At 53.8% G+C, this 23939-nt stretch overlaps 10 protein-coding genes across 10 annotated transcripts; 6 read left to right on the top strand and 4 right to left on the bottom strand.

Annotated features, from left to right (window-relative positions):
* Window positions 1-1346: 1346 nt before the first annotated feature.
* UMAG_10486 (uncharacterized protein) lies at window positions 1347-1801 on the top strand (the record flags this gene model as incomplete). The annotated part of the gene is made up of 2 exons (XM_011392008.1): window positions 1347-1572; window positions 1764-1801. The coding sequence occupies 2 exons, from the start codon at window positions 1347-1349 to the stop codon at window positions 1799-1801; spliced, it is 264 nt and encodes an 87-aa protein (XP_011390310.1).
* A 1258-nt stretch (window positions 1802-3059) lies between these two features.
* UMAG_10485 (uncharacterized protein) lies at window positions 3060-3455 on the bottom strand (the record flags this gene model as incomplete). The annotated part of the gene is made up of 1 exon (XM_011392007.1): window positions 3060-3455. One exon carries the CDS (start codon window positions 3453-3455, stop codon window positions 3060-3062), a length of 396 nt encoding a protein of 131 aa, XP_011390309.1.
* Window positions 3456-4155: 700 nt separating this feature from the next.
* UMAG_03682 (uncharacterized protein) lies at window positions 4156-7497 on the top strand (the record flags this gene model as incomplete). Its single annotated transcript, XM_011391858.1, has 1 exon — window positions 4156-7497. The coding sequence occupies one exon, from the start codon at window positions 4156-4158 to the stop codon at window positions 7495-7497; it is 3342 nt and encodes a 1113-aa protein (XP_011390160.1).
* Window positions 7498-7750: 253 nt separating this feature from the next.
* UMAG_03681 (uncharacterized protein) lies at window positions 7751-10207 on the bottom strand (the record flags this gene model as incomplete). The annotated part of the gene is made up of 1 exon (XM_011391857.1): window positions 7751-10207. The coding sequence occupies one exon, from the start codon at window positions 10205-10207 to the stop codon at window positions 7751-7753; it is 2457 nt and encodes an 818-aa protein (XP_011390159.1).
* A 1188-nt stretch (window positions 10208-11395) lies between these two features.
* Window positions 11396-12697, top strand: UMAG_03680 (uncharacterized protein; the record flags this gene model as incomplete). Its single annotated transcript, XM_011391856.1, has 1 exon — window positions 11396-12697. One exon carries the CDS (start codon window positions 11396-11398, stop codon window positions 12695-12697), a length of 1302 nt encoding a protein of 433 aa, XP_011390158.1.
* A 1053-nt stretch (window positions 12698-13750) lies between these two features.
* UMAG_10484 (UDP-N-acetylglucosamine--dolichyl-phosphate N-acetylglucosaminephosphotransferase) lies at window positions 13751-15379 on the top strand (the record flags this gene model as incomplete). Its single annotated transcript, XM_011392006.1, has 1 exon — window positions 13751-15379. The coding sequence occupies one exon, from the start codon at window positions 13751-13753 to the stop codon at window positions 15377-15379; it is 1629 nt and encodes a 542-aa protein (XP_011390308.1).
* A 425-nt stretch (window positions 15380-15804) lies between these two features.
* UMAG_03678 (uncharacterized protein) lies at window positions 15805-17596 on the bottom strand (the record flags this gene model as incomplete). The annotated part of the gene is made up of 2 exons (XM_011391855.1): window positions 15805-17336; window positions 17452-17596. The coding sequence occupies 2 exons, from the start codon at window positions 17594-17596 to the stop codon at window positions 15805-15807; spliced, it is 1677 nt and encodes a 558-aa protein (XP_011390157.1).
* Window positions 17597-18158: 562 nt separating this feature from the next.
* Window positions 18159-18596, top strand: UMAG_03677 (uncharacterized protein; the record flags this gene model as incomplete). Its single annotated transcript, XM_011391854.1, has 1 exon — window positions 18159-18596. The coding sequence occupies one exon, from the start codon at window positions 18159-18161 to the stop codon at window positions 18594-18596; it is 438 nt and encodes a 145-aa protein (XP_011390156.1).
* Window positions 18597-19367: 771 nt separating this feature from the next.
* Window positions 19368-22550, top strand: UMAG_03676 (uncharacterized protein; the record flags this gene model as incomplete). Its single annotated transcript, XM_011391853.1, has 1 exon — window positions 19368-22550. One exon carries the CDS (start codon window positions 19368-19370, stop codon window positions 22548-22550), a length of 3183 nt encoding a protein of 1060 aa, XP_011390155.1.
* A 92-nt stretch (window positions 22551-22642) lies between these two features.
* Window positions 22643-23550, bottom strand: UMAG_10483 (uncharacterized protein; the record flags this gene model as incomplete). The annotated part of the gene is made up of 2 exons (XM_011392005.1): window positions 22643-23382; window positions 23472-23550. The coding sequence occupies 2 exons, from the start codon at window positions 23548-23550 to the stop codon at window positions 22643-22645; spliced, it is 819 nt and encodes a 272-aa protein (XP_011390307.1).
* Window positions 23551-23939: the final 389 nt, after the last annotated feature.

Genomic DNA, 23939 nt, shown 5'->3' with positions numbered 1-23939 from the left:
ATAGCAATCACGAATCACAAATCGAGAATCGTGAATCATAAACCTTAGCGAGCGCTATATTGATCGAAGTTTCCCTTTCCTTCGTGCTTAGGAAGGCGAGTTGGGACTCATGACTCGTGACTGTGTAGTTGGTCAAAAATCATGAATCGTGAATCACGAAATGGTTTGAAATAATAAATCACATCGTTAAAAAGGAAAAAAGTTGTCCTAGGAACTGTTAGAATATCTACGATTGGCGTTTAGTCTGATCGCCCACAATCATGCAACCCTTGCAGTAACCTAACCGGTATACACGAGTGACCGGACGGGAACGAGTAGGTGTCTCAGTACGCGCGCTATACGCGCGCGACACGCACTCAATACACCAGCGGTACGTCTGCGGTACGCGTGCGATACACTCTCAGTACGCGCGCTATACGCGCGCGACACGCACTCAGTACACCAGCGGTACGTCCGCGGTACGCGTGCGATACACTCGCAGTACGCGCGCCATACGCGCGCGACACGCGCTCAATGCACCCGCAGTACGACCGCGGTACGCGCGCAAGTATAGTAACTCGCCAGAGTTTCCCCGCTTCACAACATAGCGGTGGTAGCGAGAAGCCCAGGGGTAAATTCACACAAGTCGCTGGACGACTGTGGGAACACGCCGTTGGCTACAGACTCGTACCAAGTGGAAGAACCTGAGGGAGAACAGACTCATGCATCTGGCCAGTTGTGGCCACAGCTAGTCAGTTGTATGAGGAGCTGACGTATAGGGAGAAGCTCATGTAGGATACTCCAGTCGACTCATGTACATAAATACAGAGGGAACGCTCACACTTTGTAGTTAGTCCCTTGTCCAATTCACACTATCCAAATACATCCCAAACCATTCTCGACCCTACTCAGTCCCAACTCGCCTCTCTAAGGAAAGGGAGACTTCGATCATCCAGCGCCCGCTAAGGATTCACCGAGAATATTGAATAGGAACCACCTTAGGAGCCACCTGCGAGGTATGATTGCGGTGAGAAGCCACCTATGACCTACCTTGGGTTGTTGCCGGGGTGGTTCCTAGGACGACTTTTTCCTTCTTTCACGACGTGATCCAAGATTCACGATCGGAGCAAAACAAAGTTATATATCCACGATTCGTAGCCTAGCAATTCGAGATGGTACTCGAGACTCGTGACTGTTGCAAGAGAGTTAATGGCAAAGCCAGCAGCTTGCTGGAGCATCGATCAGAGAGAAGTACGTACTCGTGACTCGTCTGTAATCATGTAGCGACTCTACCCATACGCTACCACCATGGTCGTCGAATGCGCATCCTTGCCCATCGCCCATCGTAGACTTCGTCGAGCTCAATCATGAATGTTTTCAACTTGGCTAGCCACACCATCGCCCTCAAGCAGTCGGTGCTCGGCAAGCCCCATCTCTTCGTGCTTGTCCACCAACCATGGACCGTACTGCAGCCTCCGACCGTCTGCGGCAAGCGATCTCGATCCAGCTCGGGTGCTTCTTCGTCTTTGTCCTCCTCTCGCAGGTCACTCTCGGCCGATGGCCACAAAAACCCCTTCGTTAACTGCCTAGTTGGTAAGCATCATCCTATTCACGATTCGTGATTCCTTGTCGCCAGCTTGCCCGTGCATCATTGTAACCCTGCTAACCCGCCCCGTTCATCTCGTTGATCTCACTCGCTGGTCTTGCTCGTTGGTCTTGCTCGTTGGTCTCTTTCACTCGTCGATCTCACTCGCTCGTTTGGCTGCTGGCTCTTTATTCACTAGCCCATCTCACTTGCTCGCTCGCTCAGTTGTTGGCTTAGATTGATTAATTTATTAAACTGCATCGACAACAACTGTGGCGTATTAAGCTGTATGCTGGGACCGGTTGATTGATGGGGGTAGTTGCTTATTGAAAGCCACCCCTGAGGAGGAGCCTAGATCGGGGGTGGTTGTCGGGGTGGCTCCGAGGACAACTTTTTCCTTTTTTCAGGATATGAGTGAGAAGCTCGCAGATTCATTGAGAAAGCCTCTCGCTGCACCCATACTCGGGACTCCTGCCCCTTCGACACCCTCGTGGCCTCGGTGCTGAAGGAACCCGCGGGATCGAGGAGGGGATGCTGAAGAATACGTTCTGGTAAGCACGAAGGCAAGATATTGAAGGTTAGTTAACTTCACTATATTCTTCTAACATGATCGGAACAGCCTCCATGCACGATGCTCAAGCCTCATGCCTAACGCCTTCTCGTAAGTTAACTTTGTCAGTGAACACTACATTCGTGATCTTCATAAGCTTCTTCACTCGCGCCTGTAACGTTACATAGACACAATATCCTTCCTGAAAAGGTGTTCTGTTCTGCAATCACGAATGGACCCATTACATCCATGGACACCAACTGAAGGGGGTGATGAACTTGGCGGGGGCAAGCAGTCTTTTGTGCACTAGCTTGACTGCATATGCATATGTTGCAGAGTACCCCGGGCTGTGTCACAGGGCTCGAAGGGATATCATGGGCGAAAGTAGTGGAACGTGTGTGCATCAATGCATTGTGTCCAGGGTAGCCGAGTTTGCGGAGCCACAGTTCTGCTTTGCTCGGCAGTGGCTGGATCTTGCTTTGCGTATGGGGGAAAGCTTGAGAGCCAACTTGTCCTAGCATGCTGTCGTCCCATATCATCATTGCTGCAGCGGGGAAGCCGTCGCTACTGATTGGGACAAGGACGGCATGACCATGGGGGTCTTAAAACAGAGAAGACCTCATCCTCGAAAGTCACAGACACCTTTTCATAAGTGAAGATTTCGTAGCAGGAGACAGTTCCTGTAGGTGGTGGTTCCGCATCTAAGCAGCTTGGAGCTGAAGCTAAGTAAGCTGACGGTGTCACCCTATATTTGGAACAGGGAGCTTGCCGCCGTCGCAGTCATGAGTAGTACGTGTCATCAACGTTCCATCCCTTGCCGTGATGGGCAGAGTTGAACATAACACAGGAAGCTTCAGAGTCGAAAACAAAAGGAATGAGCCGAGTTGGTGTATCGTTGGATGCCGGCTTGAGCTGAGTGAAGAGCGCAAGGGCCGGCGTGTCATCCTAAACGCTTCGAACCTTCGCACGCGGCAATACGACATATATGTTCGCACGGATCTTGGGTGGCAGCTTCGCTTTGTTCTGCTTCCAACGTGCATGAGCTTCGTCATCAGGGCAGCTATTGGCAGCACGGCCTAGTTGATCGCATGCCCAGCAGTTCATGAGGTAACGCAATGTGACTAGCTTGGAGTCATCCAAAGTGGTCAAGGTTTTGACTGGAGCGTTCTCGGCTGCTAGCGTAGAGCACTCTCGCAGGACTTCGGCGACACTAGCGACCGTGTGATGAAGGTATGTATCGATGCCATTCCTTCCTTGATACACGATGAAGATGGCAGTAAAGAGAGCGTTCCTGTCGCTAAGAAGAGCACGCATCAGAGTCTTGTAGCGGAACGAGTCCATGGTCCTTCAAGATACGTGCTGCTTCCATTCAACGAGAAAGTCGTGGGCGTGGACACCCACTGGATCCCAGCGGAGTAGATGGATGGCCGCCAGCAACTCCTGTTGCCTGTTAGCTGAATGAACGGTGCACTCCTTCACCGCCCAGTCGAAAAGGTCATCTACCGTGTACTATACGCGTGAGTCAAGTGGAGAAGCTTAAAACAATCGTAAATCACGAATCACGAATCACATCGTAAAAAATCACGAATCGTGAATCACGTGAATGGGTTTCTGTGTCTGATTCACAAATTCGTGATTCCTGTGATGCACGATGCTGCAGTGACAGACGCAGAATGTATAGATCTAACACTGTAAATTAGTACGCCCGTGGCCCACGGCCAATCACGAGCCAGAGCTTGTACCCCACAAGCTCCGATAAGAAGGCTCTGAAAGATAAGAAAGGCTAGAAGAAGTCACGAGTGGAAGCCAGAGTCACGAGTTTGAGTCAGGTGACCTGACTCGCATGGCATTTGCACCACCATCTCAACAACGCATCATATACCATCTGTCAACAACATACTGGCAGATCCAGGTCGACCTCCAGACGTCGCTTGCACCGCCGTCTCTGCCATCACGCCGCACAAGGACAGACGCGCCGTGCCATACCCGCATTTCGTCTGGAGGTCACAGCACGCCTGATCGAGGCAAACCGTACGGAACAATGACAAGTCGTGAGAGCTCCGTCACGGGCGGCACAAAGACTGAACCTGTCCCCTACAAGCGAAGTCAGCGCCCTTCATGGTCTTGCACGGAGTGCGCGCGGCGCAAAATTCGATGCGATAAGAAGGTGCCTTGTCAATCATGCATCAAGCGTGGCAAAGCAGAGCACTGCCGGCTCGAGGGTTCATCGCATTCAATAGCCGGGCCGTCATCCCCGAAGCTCGAGTCACCCGATCAACAGCTAAGCTACTACAACTCGCCCTTAGATGCAAGCTCAACGCAGTCTGCATCTTGTCGACGGTTTTCGACAGTGGTCAGCGAGCAGGGAGATTCGAGTCAGCTAGCTCAACAAAGTACGGACATTGTCTTGCGAGGGCTTTCAAGATTGCAGACGCAGTTGGACCGCATCGAACAGCGCTTGAACGAGCATGCAAGCCAAGTCGAGTCTGTGGAAAATCTCAAAGCCAGGCTGAACGACGTTGAGGATGTAATTTCCGTACTCGGCGACAATCGCGCAAGCTGGGTAAAGTCCGAGGCCGCTTCTACCACCAATGGGCGCACACCTCTGGATGGAACTGGAAAGTTGTTGGACAGCGACAGAGTCGACGCGGCTGTTGTCGAAACGCCAGGATCAGCAACCCAACTAGCACAACAGCGCAACCACAGTCTCCCCGCGATGCGGCAACAGGGTCGGAACGCCGAATTGGCATCGACAGATGCAGCTACGACTCTAGAGTTTCTTACGCTCGGCAAAGACAGGCGGCGCGATGTCGACTTTGACGTTAACTCTTCTGATAGCGATGTCGAATCTGGACCTCGAGAAAGCCCTGGAGTTAGTAGCGATCCGGTACTGGTCTCGATCGGGGAGAACTGTGCTTCTTCCAGAGTCCGTGACTCTGAGGCGAACGGATCGGAACATGGCTCAGACGGCAGATCGCGCCTGCTCAAACATCTCCGTCACGGGTTGCCTTCCCGTGTAGTCGCTCGCATAAACTCTCTGCTACAGTCGCATCCCGATGACCTACCACCAGCGAATCTACTTGCAAGACCAGCTGCCAAGCCGGTGACGGATGGCATCAAAGCTGTGATGCTCTCTCCTTCTGCCATTCGTCGCATCGTTGGGGTAGCAAAGGAGATTGGCGCTTGGCAGCACTGCTGTGTACACTTTCCGACTTTCGAAAGAGAGGTTGAGGCATTCGTCAGCATCGCCGTGCCAGAAGAGGGCAACAGCGAGTATGAAGGATATCGGGCGATCGACCCTGCCTGGCTCTCGCTGTTCTACGTCATCTGCAGTATCGCCATACACCAAATGTCGGAAGAGGAAGGTGCCTATTGCGGTCTTGGCTCCGAGACAGAACGCATGCGTTCTGCCTCAGTCCTTCTGCATGCAGCCATGGACTCGCTCTCTTTGGCTGATTATCTGGTTAAACCTTCCGTGTACTCCTGCCAAACCATCGCAATCCTGTGCGTCGCTGGTCACAACATTTGTGGAAGCGATTTGCTCACCTCGCTCCTTGCGATCGGCATCAAGACGGCTCAAACGCTCGGTTTACACGCTCTTGGCCGCACGGCCAGATTTTTAGAGGCGTGTGCAGCTCAACGCGCACAGGTGCTTCATCGTGCCGGCATTCAGAGCGAGGATATGGGATCATGTCGCCTTCCAGACGAATCACGTAGACAATTTGCAATCTGGAAGAAGCGCATAATCGATCTTGAGGTAGGCAAGCGAGTCTGGTGGGCTTTCACACAACAGGATTATTTTGCAATTCCCTTCAGTGGTTGTTTCTCCATTGTTGAAGGACAGTACGACACACCCTTGCCGCACAACTGCTCGGACGAAGATCTGGAAGAAGGTCGTCTGATCAATCGCGAAGTCAGTGTGCTCACCGTAGCATCCAAACAGCGCTTCACTTGCCACGTCGCCAAGATTGTTTGTGACTTTTTCGAAGACCTCAACAAGACGCGCGATATGCCTTCCCTGTCACTGGTCAAGCACCACGAGGATCGTCTCCGCTTTGTGACCAACCGTTTCAAAGCTTGCCTCGATCCAACGCGGTCAGAATCTACGAAAGGTAAGCACGCATCGTTGCCAAGCTTTACCACCGTGCTGCAGCATTATCTCTTTATCTCGGTGCAACACAAGATCCTTGTAATGCATCGTGCTTTCTTATCTCGAGACGTTTTGGCGAAAGAACGGGCGCTCTCGCACAGTGCATCTATCGAAACCGCACGGGGCGTTCTGCACGAGCTTGAGCGCGGGTTGGGTCTCAATGCTGAAGGTGACGACAGACCGCAATTAGATCTGCAATCGCGAGTCCACGGAGGAGCGCTGTGGACGATTCCATACCACTCTGTCGCCGCTGTTACAATTTTGGCGTTGGACATGTTCGAGCCAGCCTCAGATGGAGAACAACGTGCTTTGAGGCGCAAGGAAGTGAAGCGTGCTCTCGAAGCACTCGGCCGCTTCACGCGCAAAAGTGCTATCGCTCGCAGAGGATGCCAGCTGCTTTCGGATCTTCTTGCAGAGGGCGAGCGTTATGATCGACAACCTGGGCAGCCGAGAAAACGCAAGAACACAGATGGAGTCGACTCGGTCCTCAAACGCATCCGATTGCCAGAAAATGGAAGTGATCCGCCTGCGGCAACCCAGAACAACACCCAGAGTAGCTTTGGCAAGACGCTATCGACGGTTGAGCGCACCGTAGATCGATCGTATGCAGTCAATGCTTCGAATGATCCTACACTAGAGGCTAGCTGGTTTTCGCAATTCAACCATGGCTCTGTTCACTCGGACGTGTCTTCTGCCCTTCTCGAAGGTACTTCGCCAGACGAAGAGCACTTTGGTCTTCTACCAAGCGCATCGTTCGGATATGGCTCGACCAACTTCAACCCGCTTGCAGGCAATTCGACGTCGCGCTCTAGTCAAAGCGTCTCTTTCCAGCCCGGCGAAACAGCCAACTCGCTGTCGAGCATGTTCATGTCGTATAGCGGTGTGCCCAGCAATGCGGAATTGACACCTGCCGCTATCTCGCCGAACAACATCATGCGGAATGGAATGAGCGACGCGCGAGTTTCGACAAAGAACGAGCCGTCGTGGAGGAAAGGCGGTTTCGAGGTGACCCAAGGCAACGAGCAAACAAATGTAGCTCGAGATTGGTCGACCTTACAGCCAAGCATGTCATTGGATGGCTCGCAGATCAACATTCCAGGCATGAACCTCAACATGCCGCAGCAACAGCTAGCCCAAATCCTTCCAGCGCTTGAATCGATGCCCGACGTTTGGAAACTGTTCGATGGCACATTGGGTCAAAGCTTGGTTGCATTTGAGGAAAAAGGATTCTGAAGATGTCCAGAGCAATAGAGATATCTCTTCGATCGCATCCTTTTTTGGCTTTGCTCGAACCTGACGTGCGTGATTCAAGAAGGGAGAGACTTGATCATGAGAAAAGGCAAACGTGATGTGTGATTCGATCTTGCCGGCGTGGAATGGCGTTCCGGCATCGCAAGCAGTGATGAGACGAGATCAGATGGAACGAGAAAGGAAAGAGATGAAATCGGAGATGATGTACTTTATGCGAGATGAGACGAGATGCGAATCACCTGGATACACTCTCCTTGGCAAGCTTGATCTGCTGAGCAACCGCATGGGCGACTTCATCCCAAACTTCAGCATCGCGGTACGGCCTCTCGTGGGTTCCTGTACCATTGCCGCGGTTCTCGATGGCGCTTTCGCCGAGACCAACGCCAAGACCTGGGACGACAATGTCGCTTGATGCACGGCCTTGGCCATTTGCATCGAAACCCTGTCTCGACTCGACGGGCTCGAACTCGAGCGCGTCGGGAGGATGGAACCAGTAATTGAGCGCCATATGCACCTTGCTGGGTTCCTCACTCTGCTCGGTGATATCCTCTAAATCCCTTAGAGGTGGTAGTGACGAAGACGTGACCTCATGATACCAGCTGGCGGGAAGGTACAGCATTTGGCCCGGTTTCAGGAACACCTCGATGGGCGGTGGACAGCCAGGTACGACTGTATACGGCTCGGACGCGGCGGCTTTGTTTTTGCGCGCGCCCGCACCACTGTGGCTTTGCTTGGCCATGGGTCGAGATGGGTCGTCGGGAATATTGAGACAGCGGTGTAAAACGTGTGGTGGGATGCGTGAGAAGCTTTGAGGCTCGTTGTCTTCATCGCCGTCGTCGGCAGCGGGTGAAGCTTGAGCATCGGCATCCTGCTCGGCCATTGCGAGGAGGCGTTCCAGTTGAGCTTCTCCTTCGTTCACGTCTCCAAATTCAGAGCCAGAGTCGGCGCCAAGGAAGCCGGGCTCGCTATCATCGTCGCTATCGCCCAAATCTGGTTCTTGCGTCTGGCTGTCGGACTCTTCACTACTGGCATGGCTATCACCGGACAAGGACCTTGCTGCGCCAAAAGTGTCAACCAACGAAGCGATTTTGACTCGCTTTGGGGGTGCTGGGGTGCCACTAGACTCGATGGTGTCTGATGCCTCCTGGTCTGCTCGATTGTCGGAGTCATGTGCATCATCTGACAATGGCTCATTCTTGCGTTTGTGAGAGAGACCGTTGGGACGATCGAGCCGGGACGGAGCAAGCAGCCCAGGCTGTTGTTCGTTATCTGCCGAAGACGTGTCGTCAAGCGCCTCCGAGTCGCTCGAATCATTCGCGTCTGCATGCTCATGGTCGGACTCATCGTCAGAGTGATCTGATTCGGCCACGCTGTCGAGATAGGCACGAAGCTTTCGCATGGACGCTGGATCGCCAGCCAGCGCAGCCATGCCGATGTGTTTGACTGGAGCTGGAAGGGAGTCCATCAGCCGGCGGGCTTGATCATCATCATCGTCATCGTCGCTCTGGCTGTCATTTTCATCTTCAGACCGGCTTCCTTCACACGAATCGATGAGCGGGTTGGCGTTGAAGTCGATGATTGTGTTCAAGAGACCGTCGAGATCGGGATTGCTGTCGTCGTCGTCAAAGTCAGGGCCGTCGTCTAGGCTGTCGTCCTCAGGGTCGATGCCTTCTTCGTCCATGCGACAGATGCGGAGTTCAGCCTCAGCTTGGAGGAAGGCCTCTTCAGCTAGCTCTTGGAGACGGGTCTGCTTTGCTTTTCCCTTGCGTTGGCTCTTGTGACGGGAGCCTTCGCCTGCCTCTGCAGCGGCGCGCTCGTCAATCTCACGTTTGACGCGAAGACGAGCTTTACGACGCCATCTTGCGGCTTCTGAAGGAACGAGGCCATCTGGGCGTATGGGTAGTTGGGGCTTACGGCCAGCGACAGGCACGTAGGATGGAAGCTCGCCAGGAAGAGTATAGACGATAAGACCATTGGGATAGACCCGATCGATGCAGCCACGAGGATGGAGGAACCGATGTGCTGAGGGAGGGAAGAGGAGAAAGCGCTTGTAACCAGAGAGAAGGATGTAGAGGTTATCGTGAAAGTCGTGATGCAATCCGGAGCTCTTGCCCTCCTTACTGTTGCCTAGCCACAAGTTACATTGTTGAAGAACAAGGTTGCCGAGGAGGGCTGGACGATGTGGAAAGTCGTTGGAAAGCGCATTTGTGGGAGCGGGAAGGACATTGTCGAGCTCTGGCTCGTAGCCATCTTCTTCTCTGTCGGGATCGTGAGGGGTTGAGGGATGGGACGAGTCGGCGGTTTCGTCGTCGTCAACATATTGGGTGGTGAGGTACCATTTGCCGGCGCTTTCAACATCTTGGAGCGTCTGGAGAAACTCGGAGAACTTGACCTTGCTTCGCTTGACCGAGGTGCCGAAATGACCTGCGGAGGGGTGAACAGGCTCGATCTTGACGGGTACATGGCCTGCGGTTGACCGAAGATATTCAAGATTGGTCCATTTGGCAGCTTTGAAGTCAGGATCGCGGAGCAAGCCATCGATAACGACGGGGCGACGTTGACTGATAAAGTGGGTCCACATTTCGGCGGGCTTGATCTGATTTGTGACCTTTGCAATCCTCGGATTCGAGGACGAGGGTTGCCATCCTTCGTAGGTGTCGAGGTGGGCGGGAAGCGGAGGAAGCTTAGACATGAGTGCGGCTTTACAGCTGTATCCAGCCATCCAGCCAGGAAGAGCTAGTCAAACTTGGCACCCAGAACTCGACGAAATGGTGCAAATGAAGCGCTCACGGGAGCGAAAGCATCGCCACCAAGCTCCAGATAGACGCACAGAGGGTGCGAATGTTGGAGGTCAAAGACAGAGTCGTGGACGAGGCCAATGGTAATCGTTGGTCAAGAGACTGATGCTGCTGATGCAGGCGAGGCCAAGTGATGCTGTTGTTGCTGCTACACAAGGTGTTGGAAGAGGACTGGAAAGCGTGTAAATGTGCGCCTCCTGTTTGCTCAGTCCAGGTCGATTCTCGATTCGATTTTTACCAGACAGAAAAAGGAAAAATCAAAACGATGCCGACTCACGACTCACAACTCACAACTCACAACTCAAAAATGAGCTTTACAGAGAGATGTGAGAGTCGAGATAAATATTCACGATTTGTGATTCATTGACCAACTCACGACTGGAGTCATCAACTACAGTATAACCAACGTGCAACGGTGCAACTTACTCGTGGCCATATTCACGATTGATAAAATACTGTAAATAACGAAGTCCACGCCCGTGCCAAATTCGTAATTGGACCCTGAGTGAACTGCATAAGAAAGGGTTCACCTCCCGATCTCCCGATTCGAATAGTCAAAGACTAATCGGTGATCTCGATAGATTCGTGATTCGTGATTCGTGATATTCGTGATTCGTGATTTGTGATTTGTCTGACCGACGGAACCGACAGAAAGCTAAAAGAGGCAGAACAAAAGAGAGACGAATGCGCGATTCTTCTAAGATTCTTCTAGCAAACGATTTGTATTCGTGATGCGATTCGTGATTGATAATTCGAAAACTGCGGTTACTGCGCTGCAATCATGAATTGTTTTTTTTCTTCGTTCATTTGATTGTGATTCAGATCATCCCTCACGACTGGATTCCTCTACTCTATCCTCTCCACCACCATCCACTGTCGCCGACAATATGGTGTTCAACTAGGCACTTGCGTTGTGCCTTGTTGTTCGCGTTCTATCTCTCGTCTCCAGGTTCCTTGTTGTTACGTCTGACCGCATCTCGTCCACCTTGCCTCCTCTCATCGTCTGTCTTTTTATTTGATTTCGCACCACTTGCCTCCTCGTCTTCTCCAACGCCGCCGTATACCCCCGCCATACAGGCAACATGTCAAGCCTAAGTGGGCTTGGTCGTGCTGGCCACGATTCCGAGCTCAAGCTCGCTAGCGAGGAACAACTCTCGGCCATCCGCAGAATGGCTCAGATTGTGGCACGCATCTTTTACGATGATCGACACATTGTTCTCATGGACCAGCTCGTCAGCATCACAGTGCTTCCGGCCGATGTTCTCGCGCACCGTCTCGGCATTCAAGTCAAGGAGCTAGCAGCGCTTTCATCCAAACTCTTGGAAGACAAGCTGATCTGCACCTTTCGCAGAAACGAAATCAGAGATACCATCACCAATCGTAGCGTTCCTCGGACGTACTACTATCTCGATTTCAAGCTCTTCCTCGATGTCACCAAGTGGCGCATGATGTCAATCCGTAAGAAGATCGACACGCGTCTGCGCAACGAGCTCGACAACAAAGGCTACGTCTGTCCCAGGTGCAAAAAGTCGTACTCGACTCTCGAAGTTGCGCATCTGCTCGACATGTTTCGTAACGTGTTTGTCTGCGACACCCCAGGCTGCAGCACCGAGCTGGTTGATAATGAAGAAGCCGAGGACGTCAAGAGGAGCAAGGACAGTCTCATGCGATTCAACGAGCAGCTCTCCACTTTGCTCGGAGGTCTTCGTCGCACCGAAGGAATCACGTTACCTCCTCTCGATGTCGGCGCTTGGCTGACCAAGCATGCCGCCTCGCAGCCTTGGTTTGCCGCCAGGTCGGAAGACGCTTCGTCTGCTCCTCCTTCTACCGTCAATGGCGCGCCTGCTCTGCAGGTGGATCTTGCCTCGAATGATCCGGCAGCCGAAGCCGCAAGACGGCTCGCCAAGCAGAAAGCAGAAGACGAACAGCGAAAGCAGAACGCACTGCCTGCCTGGCATCTTGCCAGTACCGTCAGCGGCGAGCAAACCGCTCTGGGTCGTAAGCAACAGCGTCTCAGTTCGTCCAACGGCTTCGATCTTGACGAGGGTAGGCAAGACGATGATGCCGACGATGACGACTACTATGCGCAGTATGCAAGTCTGCAGACGGCAGAAGCAGCAGCAGCAGCAGCGGCAGACTCGTCGTCCAAACCCAACCAAGCGCCATTGGTGGATGAGGAAGAGTTTGACGACTTTGAACCTGTCACTCAACCCTCCACCGACGCAGGTACACAGCGAAAGCGATCACGGTCTCGGTCAGCCAGCGATGCAGACAACAAGCGCGCCAAGTCGACGGTACATGCGAGCGCGAGTGGAGATAACACTGTGACGGTAGAGACCGGTGAAGACGAGGATGGCATGGACGACTTTGAGGATGTCGTGTAGCACCTCGTCATACGAGAAGCAACGTACCGCGTGCCTGCGCTATCATGGGTTTGACTGTGCTTTTGATGCTTTTATGCTCTTATGTTCTTTCTCGTTTATTCTTCTTCCGTGAGGCGCAGCGCGGCGTGTTCCATTCCATTCCATCTCTTGCCCTGTCTTCCCCCTCTCCCCCACTTTCACCCGTCTTTACGACACACATGCTGGGTCTTAAGAGCACCGAGTCTTGGAGTGCGTCGCTTTGCGGCTGTGCTCCCGTGACCGGGGTTTGAGTCATAGCCTAGCGACATCAACATCTGTTCATCTAGTCTGGATTCGTTTTCGCTTTGCTGCAGCTCCTCTGTGAGGTTTGCTGTGGCCAACTGCGGCGAGCTCCTGTTGTAAGGGGCGATAGCGCTCCGACGTGCCATTTTTCGGCTCTTTTGCTACTGAAGATGCAGCTTGGCTTGGTCTAGAAGGCCGTTCAAGTCTGCGGAGGTCATCAGAGCTGCCGGACAGCGCTTGTTCTTTCGAGACCAACGCTTCCGCCAGCCGGAGTTGCTTGAAATCCACGATTGTGAAGACATTTCTTGTTTCGAGTTTCTTTTCGATTGACGTTTGGTCCCTTGGTTGTGATTGGGCATATACGTGAATGCAGCAGCGCCGTCATGGGTCTGGCTAGGGAAGGCAGTTCAATACGAATCCGGGGTTTGACAAGGATCTTTGATTCACGATTAATCTCAAGATACAGTAACTTCTGTGGTGTGCAAAGAGAAGCTCTACGTCGACACTCAACCCAAGAAATTCGTGATTCGTGATTCGTGATTCGTGATTCGTGATTCGTGATTCGTGATTCGTGATTCGTGATTTTGACAAATTCTCGTGTTTCACGTTTGGTCTGATGCATGACGTGACGCTGAGATTTTGGGAATTCTTCTCGCCCGTGGCTGTATATTCACAATTGGTGATTAGTCAGTCATGAGTGATGATCACGAATAGTGAATGGCACGGGCCTTTGTTAGAGACGTCTGACGTCCGACGTCGTTTGACTCTTACCACCAAGCAATCGACGCCAGCATGACTTGGCACGTCGCAGCAGCTTTCGTGCTGCCGATTGGCACGCTGGCATTGGTGCTTCCGCCGTTGTTACAGCTAGAAGCGTCCGGGGATCACTATGCCAGTGGTGGAGGGTGGCCGCCGTTTGAATGGCTCGCCGAGCTGTTTCTTGGCTCGAAACCATGCAAGCTCACAAGGCTGCTTGACTACCTTGTGTCGTTGGAGCAGCGACGGACGATTCTGTACTACGACGATGCGTTTCCGGGCTTGTTCGCGGCGCTCGGCCTTTCGTTAGTGGGATACTGGGCGGCTAGCGTAGCCATTGCGAGGACCAAGGACGTGTTTTTCGCTCGCGGCTTCAAGGGTCGAGATCTGCTCAAGCACAAGCTCGAGCCAATTCCAGAGAGTCTCGGACTTCCAACCGCGGCGGTGTACATGGGCGTCTTGTTCGTGTTCATCCCGTTCAGGTACTTTTCATCTCGACCGCAGCGCGTGTACAAGACGGCCGACGATTGGCAAGGTCGCATGGATGGCAGGCTTGGATTTCCGCATCACGAGCTGGCGACGTTTCTGTCGGCTTTGCTCTCGTTCTTATCGGCAATCGTGTTGGGATTCTTGGACGACGTGTTCGACATTCGCTGGAGGTACAAGCTTCCGATCCCGATTATTTCGAGCATCCCGCTGCTGACCGTCTACTACGCAGGTGGAGGAGCAACGTCGGTGGTGGTGCCTGGATGGCCTGGTGTGCTGAGGCGATGGATGGGTTCGTCGATTCTGGAACTTGGTCCGCTGTACTACCTGTACATGTCGCTACTCTCGACGTTCTGCACCAATAGCATCAACATCATTGCCGGCATCAACGGTGTCGAGGTGGGGCAGGCGATCGTGATCTCGATCTCGCTGTGCATCAATAGCTTGCTCTACCTCGACTCTCGTGCTGGCATGCAAGGATCTCGATCGAGCACCGAGTTGCTTCGACGTCACCTGTTCAGTCTCTACCTTTTGCTGCCGTTGACCGCCGTGTGCATGGCGCTGTTCTCGTGGAACAGGTATCCGGCGCGTGTGTTTGTGGGTGATACCTTTTGCTATTTTGCCGGCATGGTGTTTTCCACTGTCGGCATCTTGGGACATTTCAGCAAGACTGTGTTGCTATTTTTCGTTCCGCAGATCTTCAACTTTGTGCTCAGCTGTCCGCAGCTGTTTGGACTGGTCCCGAATCCTCGGCATCGCGTTCCGAGGTATCACGCCGAGACCAACAGTCTATATCCTTCGATCCAATACTTTGGCTCTGGCGATGTCGACAAGGACAAGCAGCTGACCAATACGTCGATGCAACCTTTACATCCCGCCAGTACCGTCTCGACGTTGGTGCTCAAGTCGCTCTCTGCGCTCCACCTGGTCCAACTCGAGTTCTACGATGCGCAACAACGTCGAATCAAGAGCACTACGAATCTCACCATCCTCAACGCCATCCTCGTCTTGCGACGTGTCCGACATCGATCCCATCCAACCCACGACAACCAAATCCCTTTCACTGGTCCACACATCTCTGAATACAGCCTGTGGCTCCACACCATGCTACTCCAAGTCGCCGGTTCATGCCTTGCCTTTGCCATCCGTTATTGGCTCGCCTCCATCGTGTTTCCATAGAACACCACCGTGCACATGCAATCATACCTGTTACCTTGTGCATCTATTTCGTATCACAGACCCCCCATCAACCTCGTTCACCCCCATATCCGCCAAGCGTCGCTCATGCACAACTCAAGATCGGCTGAAAGTAAACCAACTGAATATTAACAAGCAGCTCCATCCACCATGAGAAGCAATGGAATGGAGACTAGCAGAACAAAGTACAGATCGAAACGGAAAAGCAGTCGGTCAAACGAACGCGGACAAACAAAGCGTGCATCCGAGCGCAGAATCACGCGGGACGATCACAAAGCTTGACCAGGTATGAGGGGGATTCGAATCGGAAGCTCTTGGGATATCAATAGATGCACGATAGCCGCGTGTCTGTCTACTGGCCGCATCCAAGAATGCCGAGTAGAGTGAGTGACAAGACGGGTAGTAGCTCATGCCTCCTTGGCCTCTGTCTCAGTCGCCTTCTCCTTTCCGGCCGAAGAAGCGCTGCGGTTGAGGCCATCCTGGGAAGGCTCGCCCGCCTGAGCCGACTCGCCCTTCTTCTCGAGGAGGTAGCCGTTGGGGCCCACCTCGCCCTGGGAGGCAGCTCCGCCAGTGTAGGCGGGCGCCTCTTCCTCTTTGACGGCCGAGGTGGAGGCGGAAGGAATGGCAGGCGCAGCTTGAGCCTGGCCCTGGTTCTCATCGGCAGCCTCTTCGTATTCTTCGTCCTCTTCCTCGATCGAGCTTCCGTCTTCCTCTTCCTCGTCTTCCTCCTCGGAGCGGTATCCAGCGGCGCGAACAGCGGCAGGTACAATACCGGAACGGTCCATCTGTTCCGAGGTGGTAAGGTAGACCTTGGAGAGCTGCTTGATGTCGTTCCACCACTCCATCATCTCCTCATGGCTGCGAGCGCGGAAGGTATAGGCGTGCTCGCGACCCATGCCGAGGCTGGCAAGACCCTTGGAAGGCACGGCGGACTGATTGCCGGTGACCTTGCGACCCTCGATGTGGAACTTGTGGCTCTTGGCAGCCATAGTGGAAGGTGGGCCGAGGGTGCACTCGGGCAAGAAGAGCGAAAGTTCGGGCTGGGGGTGCTTGGTGGGGTCCGAGGAGCCGTGCTCGTGGAGGTAGCCTGAAGGAGTGAGGACGTAGAACGACTCCTTGTACGTCTTTGTGAAACGCTTCTTGCGCTCGAGGATGCCCTGGTGGACGGGGATGACCGAGGGGTCGTCCTTGCCGGGGTAGTCGATGGTTTCGGGGTTGCGAAGAGGGGTGTCGGGGTCGAGCAGGTGGTCGGATCGAGCGGCAAAGGCGATCCACTCGGAGTTGGGCTGGAGCGAACGCATCTGGACGCCGAGACTGAGCCAGGTGTCCTGGACCTGAGCCGACATGCGGCCGGACCACTCGTCAAAGGTCTGCCAAGCGCTCTGAATGCTGCGAACGATGCCCTCCTCAAAGTGGGCCGAGTTCTGCTGCATGATGATGATCGACTTTTGCAGAGCGTTCTCCTCGTTGACCTGGCGCTGGAGCTGACGGAAGACGGCCTGGTTGGCGGCGTAGGGGTCTTCGCGAGCAGTGACACTCATGGGGGTATTCTTGAGGAGGGTGATGGAGCGGGCGAGTTCGGTGATCATTTTTGTAGACATTTCGCGCTCCTTTGCGACCGAGTTGGCGAGCTTGCCGGTATCCTGCTGGACATTCTTGATGTGGGCCTTGATTTCGGAACGAAGCTTTTGGAGGTGCTGAACGATGGAGCCCTCGACGGTCTTTGCGAGGTTGGCATGGTGATCGGCAATGACACGGGTCTTGTCGCGGATGCCGTAATAGATGTCCTGGATGCCATCCTCGCCGAGGAATTGGTTGCCTTCGCGGAAGGGGACCTGGATGACACCGCCGAGCTTGGTAAGCTCCTTGGCGGTGTTGTACTCAATATCGGCAATACCCTCAAAGTAGCTGATGAGCTGCTTGGTGATGTGCTTCCAGCCTGTGGAGTGGGAAGGCAAAGCAAAGCAGAGTGGAGTGGAGCGGAGCGGAGAATGGTCAGTACTTGTGGTGCTACTCGACTGGAGATTGACAGTGTTGGTAGGAATCCAACTCACCAGTGAATCGCTCGATAAGAATGTCGGAAGGACGAAGCTCGTGAGGGCCTGTGTTTTTCTTGATCAGGGAGGCGTTGCGGCTGGCAACGGTGGACTTTCTGCTGAGCGAGGTCGCCCTGGTGATGGTGGACTGTGCGTCGGCCATTGTGAAGAACAGAGGTGGACGACGTGTGTGGTGGTAGTGAAAAGAAGAGATGAAAGATGCAAAAGGAACGACAAACGGTGAGCGGCGGGTAGATGCTGACCGGATGGAAAGGGTATGATCGTTCGGATGGTGGTGAAGAGGAGGATAGACGGAGGCAGGGTTTGCAGTTACGTGTGAGCGAGGTGAACAGTGGTCAGTGGATGGATGGATGGATGGCTGGATGCGATAGACGGATGACGCGACCTCGAGTCGGGCAGAAGAACAGAGGCGCGTAATCGAGTCGTGAGTCGGGTGGAACGCAACGCAACGCAACGCTACGCTGTGCTGTGGTGTGCTGTGCTGTGCGATGACCTCTCTCCGGTCTCTGGTTTGTGTCAGCTGTGAGGCGAGTCAGAGTGCCGATGGTACGTTGTCAGTTTGGCTGTGACGTTACGCTGCCCTCCACCCATTTTCAATTTATTTTTCTAAAAATATCCTCTTCTATAGAATGTAAGAACAAAAAGGCTAATCCATCGTGCACGGTGCACGGTGCACGGTGCACGGTGCAAATCACGGTCGCACTATGATTCGCCGCGTCGGAGGAATTTGGTGCGAATTACCAACGGCGTTTCGATGCCGAGCGAGCAGCACAACTTTGTTCACGGTTTATGATTCTGTGATTCGAGCAATGACGTTTGCACCGACCGTCAACTCGTCTCACCCTGTCACCCTGACTCTGACTCACGAGGCGGATGTGCGTTTGTGCTGGCAGAACCCAAGCCTCAACGAACGTGCTTTGTCCTCCCCTCACAATGCACGATTCGTGAGATGCACGATTCATTCGAGATGGCTCTTTGCTAACCGTGAATGCTGTTCACAACACCTTCATCCTGCTATTCTATTCGTCCATCCAGATGCTCCCAAGCGTGCCAAGAGAGTTCCACTCGTGCTCGTGCTCTTGCTTTATGTTTGGCGACCGATTCGGGTCAGATGGCTATGTGAAGAGTCACTGCTAGAGTGAGTCCAGTGACAATCAGCGGATGGACCGAGTAAGCAAGACGTGCCGATTCGTGACGGGCAGCTTGGCTGCGGCTGTGGCGTGACGTAGTCCGGCATGTGTTTGGGCACTCACTCGTTTCGGTCGAGTGTTCTTGGCTGACCTTGCAGTGAGAATCTTGACGCTTGATTCACGAATTAAGTTAGTGGCTATTTTTGGTGCCACTCGACGCTTGCTTCGCTTGCTTCGCTTGCTTTTACTCACAACTGATTAGCTGGCTCGCTGGCTCACTCGCTTCGGCTCGAGGCTTTTGTTTTGCAGATCCTCACGCGTTTGATCTTCTCTTTTCGGCACCTTCTTCCGCCTCTACCGTATCTCGTCCTCGCTGTATCGGGCCCCCGATTGAACTCCTTTCCGATCCCACCCAAGCTACGCCATGCTCCACTGCAATTTTCGTGCTCCAATTCTTGTGCCCCAATTTTGGCGCTCTTTGTAACATCTCGGTCTGACCATTTATTCCATGATTCGTGATTCGTGATTCATACAGTTTGGTTGGGACATACGACTTGCAAGTTACGCGACGCGTAACGAGACACGAATCGACCGACAGACGGATGTGTTGCAAAATCATTCAAAGCAACACCTCACCAATCACGAACTAAATTTTTTGGGCGTAGGCTGAGTCGATGAGCTTTGTGGCAACGCAACACCAACAGGTCAGCGAGTTTCAGCATCACTCTCACTCTCATCCCATTGGTCGTCTCAGCAGCAGTCAAATCGCTTTGGTAATCGATCATGGATACAAATGCGCATCACGCTGCTCAACCCAAGCCAGCTCGTCCACGAGGCACGCTCGGTCTCAAGCGCGCATCCCACTCGGCCCTAGCCAGCGCTGGCTTTGCTTCTCCATCTCGCATCGCCAGGGCCACTTCTACCGATAGCGTCGTCACTCCTGCCAAAAGGGCCAGACTCGTGCTTCCGACACAGCAGGAACACGATGATCATCTCGATTCCGAATCAATACCCGCAGCCACCGTAGGCGCAAATGACACACCGCCTTCGCATGCTTTCCTGCTCAGCCGCAACTCGTCCAATCAAGCCTCCTCATCTTCCAACGCAGCATCACCTTCGTCCAATAGTTTCGGTCCTTTCTACCTCTGCACCTGGAGAAAGCCACAGCAAAAGAAGCACAAGACCTGGGACGGTGATGCCATCCTCGTCGTAAAAGACGCTGGAGAACGTTGCACCCTCATCTGCTCACAGACCGGCAAGCAACTCGTCGCATCCGCTCGCTTTGCATTCAACCGTCTCTCTTTCGGCGACGAATTGGCGCTCGGTGGCAAAGAAATCGAGATCGATCGAGAAATTGACCTCTTAGAATACCGCAAGCTCATAGCTTTCACCCGTGGAGAGTTATCACCTCTTAGAAACGCTCCTCCACCCACAGCCACCCGCACCCTCAAGCCCTTTGCTATACCCACAAGACGTTCCACCATCAAACCGGTCGATCTCAATCAGATTACTCCTGCTCGAGCAGAAACCTTTTACGGCAAGCCCGCTCCCAAACTCATCCGCAAACTCCCTGACCTCGACCACGATCCGTCTGCCTCGCGAAATACAAGCCCCTCACGCGTTAGCGGACTCAACAATCCCGGCAACGGTCAAACTCCGCATCCTCGATTCGACCCCAACGAACCCGGCGCCATCGTCATGAAACGCCCCGACGAGAGACACCAACGTGCTCACAATCCCAAACGCCGTCCCGTCGTCGACGTCGTCCTCGATCCGCAACTCACCAAAGCATTGCGTCCTCATCAGGTAGAAGGCGTCAAATTTTTGTATGAGCGTGTCATGGGCATGCATGCCGACGGCACAAAGGGCAAAGGCGCCATCTTGGCCGACGAAATGGGTCTTGGCAAGACGCTCCAAACCATCGCGCTCATCCTCACCCTCATCAAGCAATCCTGCTATTACACCTCCAAGTCGTCCACCATCGAGCGTGCCATGATCGTCTGCCCACTCACACTCGTCAAGAACTGGAAGCGCGAGTTTCGCAAGTGGATCGGCTCCAATTCTCTCAACGTGCTCTGCATCGACGAGGATTGCGGTCGTGAGCATGTCGAGCGCTTTGCCCGCTCCAAGGCCTACCATGTCATGGTCATCGGCTATGAAAAGCTCAGGAGCTGCATCGACATTGTCAAAACCGCCCAACCGCCTGTCGATCTGATCGTTTGCGACGAGGGTCACAGACTCAAATCCAAGGATGCCCAGACCACCAAAATGTTTGACGAGCTATCAACCGAACGCAAAATCATCCTCTCGGGCACGCCCATTCAGAACAACCTCTCCGAACTCTACGCTATGATCGACTTTGTCATTCCCGATCTGCTAGGCAAGCCAGAGTCCTTCAAAACCCTCTTTGAGGAACCCATCCTGCGCTCACGCGCCAAGCACGCCTCCAAGCACGCCAAAGCTGTTGGCCAAGCACGCCTCGGTGCACTCATGACCGTCACAAAGGACATCATCCTCCGTCGCACTGCCGACATTCTCACAAAGTTCCTCCCACCCAAACACGAGATGGTGCTCTTCTGCAGCCCGAGTGAGGAGCAGCTGCGCATCTACCAGGCCATCCTTGGCTCGAGCCAAGTGCGCTCGCTCCTCCAGGGCGCACCGGGCAACGGCCTTTTACAGATCGGCGTGCTGCGAAAGCTGTGCAACAGCCCAGAGCTCTTGCTCAAAGATACCGAAGCAGATGCCGACAGCCCCACCAAGGCGCTCGTAGGCGACCTGACGCGCTTCTTCCCACCCAATTTTGTACGCAACGAAGCCAGGTTTGGCGGTAAGCTCATCTGCGTCATGAACCTGCTTCAAACGGTCAGGGCACAGACCGATGACAAGGTGGTGCTGGTCTCCAACTTTACCAGCACCTTGGACATCATCGAGGCCATGATGAGGAAGAAGCGCTACCCTTATCTCCGACTGGATGGAAAGACGCCGCAGGATGAGAGGATGGCCATGGTCAACCAGTTCAACCGCGAAGGCGTTGACAAATCGTTTGTCTTTCTGCTTTCGGCAAAGAGCGGCGGCGTGGGTCTCAACCTGATCGGTGCAAATCGATTGGTGCTGATCGACTCGGACTGGAATCCGTCCACGGATCTTCAGGCGATGGCACGCATTCATCGAGACGGACAGAAGAAGCCATGCTACATCTACCGATTGCTGCTTTCGGGCACCATGGACGAAAAAATTTACCAGCGACAAATCTCCAAACTCGGCCTATCAGATTCCCTCATGAATGCCGAAAAGAAGACGACATCGGACACATTCTCTCAAGAAGAGCTTCGTGATATCTTTACGCTGCATCTCGATTCAACGTGCATCAGCCACCGACAACTCCTCTGCGACTGCGACGGCAAAGGTGGCAGTGCTACACTCGACAAGCCTGAACAGACTTCATCCGGTACATGGACCGATAGCCAAAGCTCGACAAACAGCGACGACGACGAGCAACTGCCAGGATTTGTTGCTGCATCGCAGCATGCTGTCGACAAAACAGCGCAAGACAAGCTGGAAAGACGCAAGAAATTGCTTGCGCTTTACAAGTGGGCGCATTACGACTGCGTGCTGCACCCGAACCATTTTGACCACGACGAGATCGCAGCTGCCATCATCCGCAATGCTCGACACGAGAGAAGAGCGAACAAGGTCGCAACATCGCTCGTGAAAACCGAGCCGGACGACGAGTGGAGTCGCAACATGAAGCATCGAGATGACGACCTTGTCTTTTCATCGGCCGACGATGATGATCAGGAGGATGAGGTAGATGATCCAGCGCTCTCGGGCTTGGGCGGCAGCAGTGACTTCAGATTGGACGAGGTCGAAGCAGGTCGAATCTTGTTTGTGTTCGCCAAGAACTCGGACGCGGCCACAGACAAGGCAGCGTCACCTACGCTCACGACTCCGCCGGCACTCGACTAGCCTCTATCTCTAACATGTCGGGGGAATCCGCTTTGTAAGATTGCGTAACTTTGACCATCTATCTAAACATTCAAATCTCACATGCCGCGCCTCTATGCAGGAGGTGGGTAGAGACAGCGACCTTCCATGCCGCCATCGACCTGCAAATTGACGCCGGTGACGTGGCCACTGAGGGTCGGACTTGAAAGCACCACCACCTGTCGGGCGATATCGGCCGGCATCGCCACCTTCTGAAGCGGTGTGCTGGCGAGTGCTCTCGCGCGCACCTTGTCGTCCTTGATCGTCTCTTCTGCCAAAGGGGTGTATACCCAACCTGGATTGACCGAGTTGACTCTCGCCTTTGGTGCGATTCTTACAATCTCGTTCTTGAGCGTTGGCACCAGTCCGTACATCAAGGCAGACTTGGTGGAGGCGTAATCAGCGTGGTCGTGCTCTCCGAACTTGCCGGCGGTGCTACCGATGAAGCAGATCGAGGCGGGATCTGTGATGTTGGCAGGCTTGCCTTTGAGGTTGGACAGGAACGAACGCACAAGCAGGAATGCACCATCCAAGTTGACCGAGTGCGTGTTGCGCCATTGATCGAGCGACATATCTGATAGAGGCACAGCTTGGACAGGCCAGATACCGTGGTTGACGACGAGCACCTGCACCGGTACACATTGCTTTGCCTCAGCTTGGCTGAAAAGTCGTTCGACATCCGACTCGCTCGTTACATCCGCTTGGAGTGCAACCAGATCCGGCGTGGTGCTGAGCTCACGGGGCGTACTGTTGTAGTGCGCTGTCACTTTGGCTCCGGCCGCAAGAAACGTTTTGGCCGTTTCGAAGCCGATTCCTGAGCAAATAGCGATCAAAGGTCTCAAGCACGCTCAGTCCATACATCCTGTACCCTTCCGGTATTTGCGTAGCCTTTGCGCTACTTACCACCCGAAGCGCCGGACACCAGCACGTGCACACCGCTAAGCCCGAAGTCGAGCGGAGACCAGGTCGAGCCTGCCGACATGACGATGTTGCTACCTTGTTGGAACCGACGTGCAGAGCCAGCAGCCTCTCTTTTCTGTAAGGCAAGGTTTGCAGGAAGAGAGTCTGAGTTGTGAGTCACAGTCACAGTCACAGTCACAGTCACAGTCACGAGTCGTGAGTGTTGTTTTCGCTTCTTCACTCACAACTTCAAGCATCGACAGTCGTGAGTATCTCTTGCCATGTGATTTCGACGTCATCGGTTTCGGACGTAAACCCGCGGAGAGAGCATGTCGTCTTAACAACGCGTTAGCCGCCTCGTGCCTCACGCCTCGGCAGCAGCAGCAGCAGCAGCCAAGCTAGGAGACCCGAGCGAGAACAAAGATAAGTGTCACGAGATTCATGATTGACAACTCGTGACTGACGGCCTCG

This window comes from Mycosarcoma maydis, chromosome 10 (assembly GCF_000328475.2).
Source record: "Mycosarcoma maydis chromosome 10, whole genome shotgun sequence".
NCBI lineage: Eukaryota > Fungi > Basidiomycota > Ustilaginomycetes > Ustilaginales > Mycosarcoma > Mycosarcoma maydis.
This window is presented reverse-complemented; position numbering and strand designations above follow the sequence as displayed.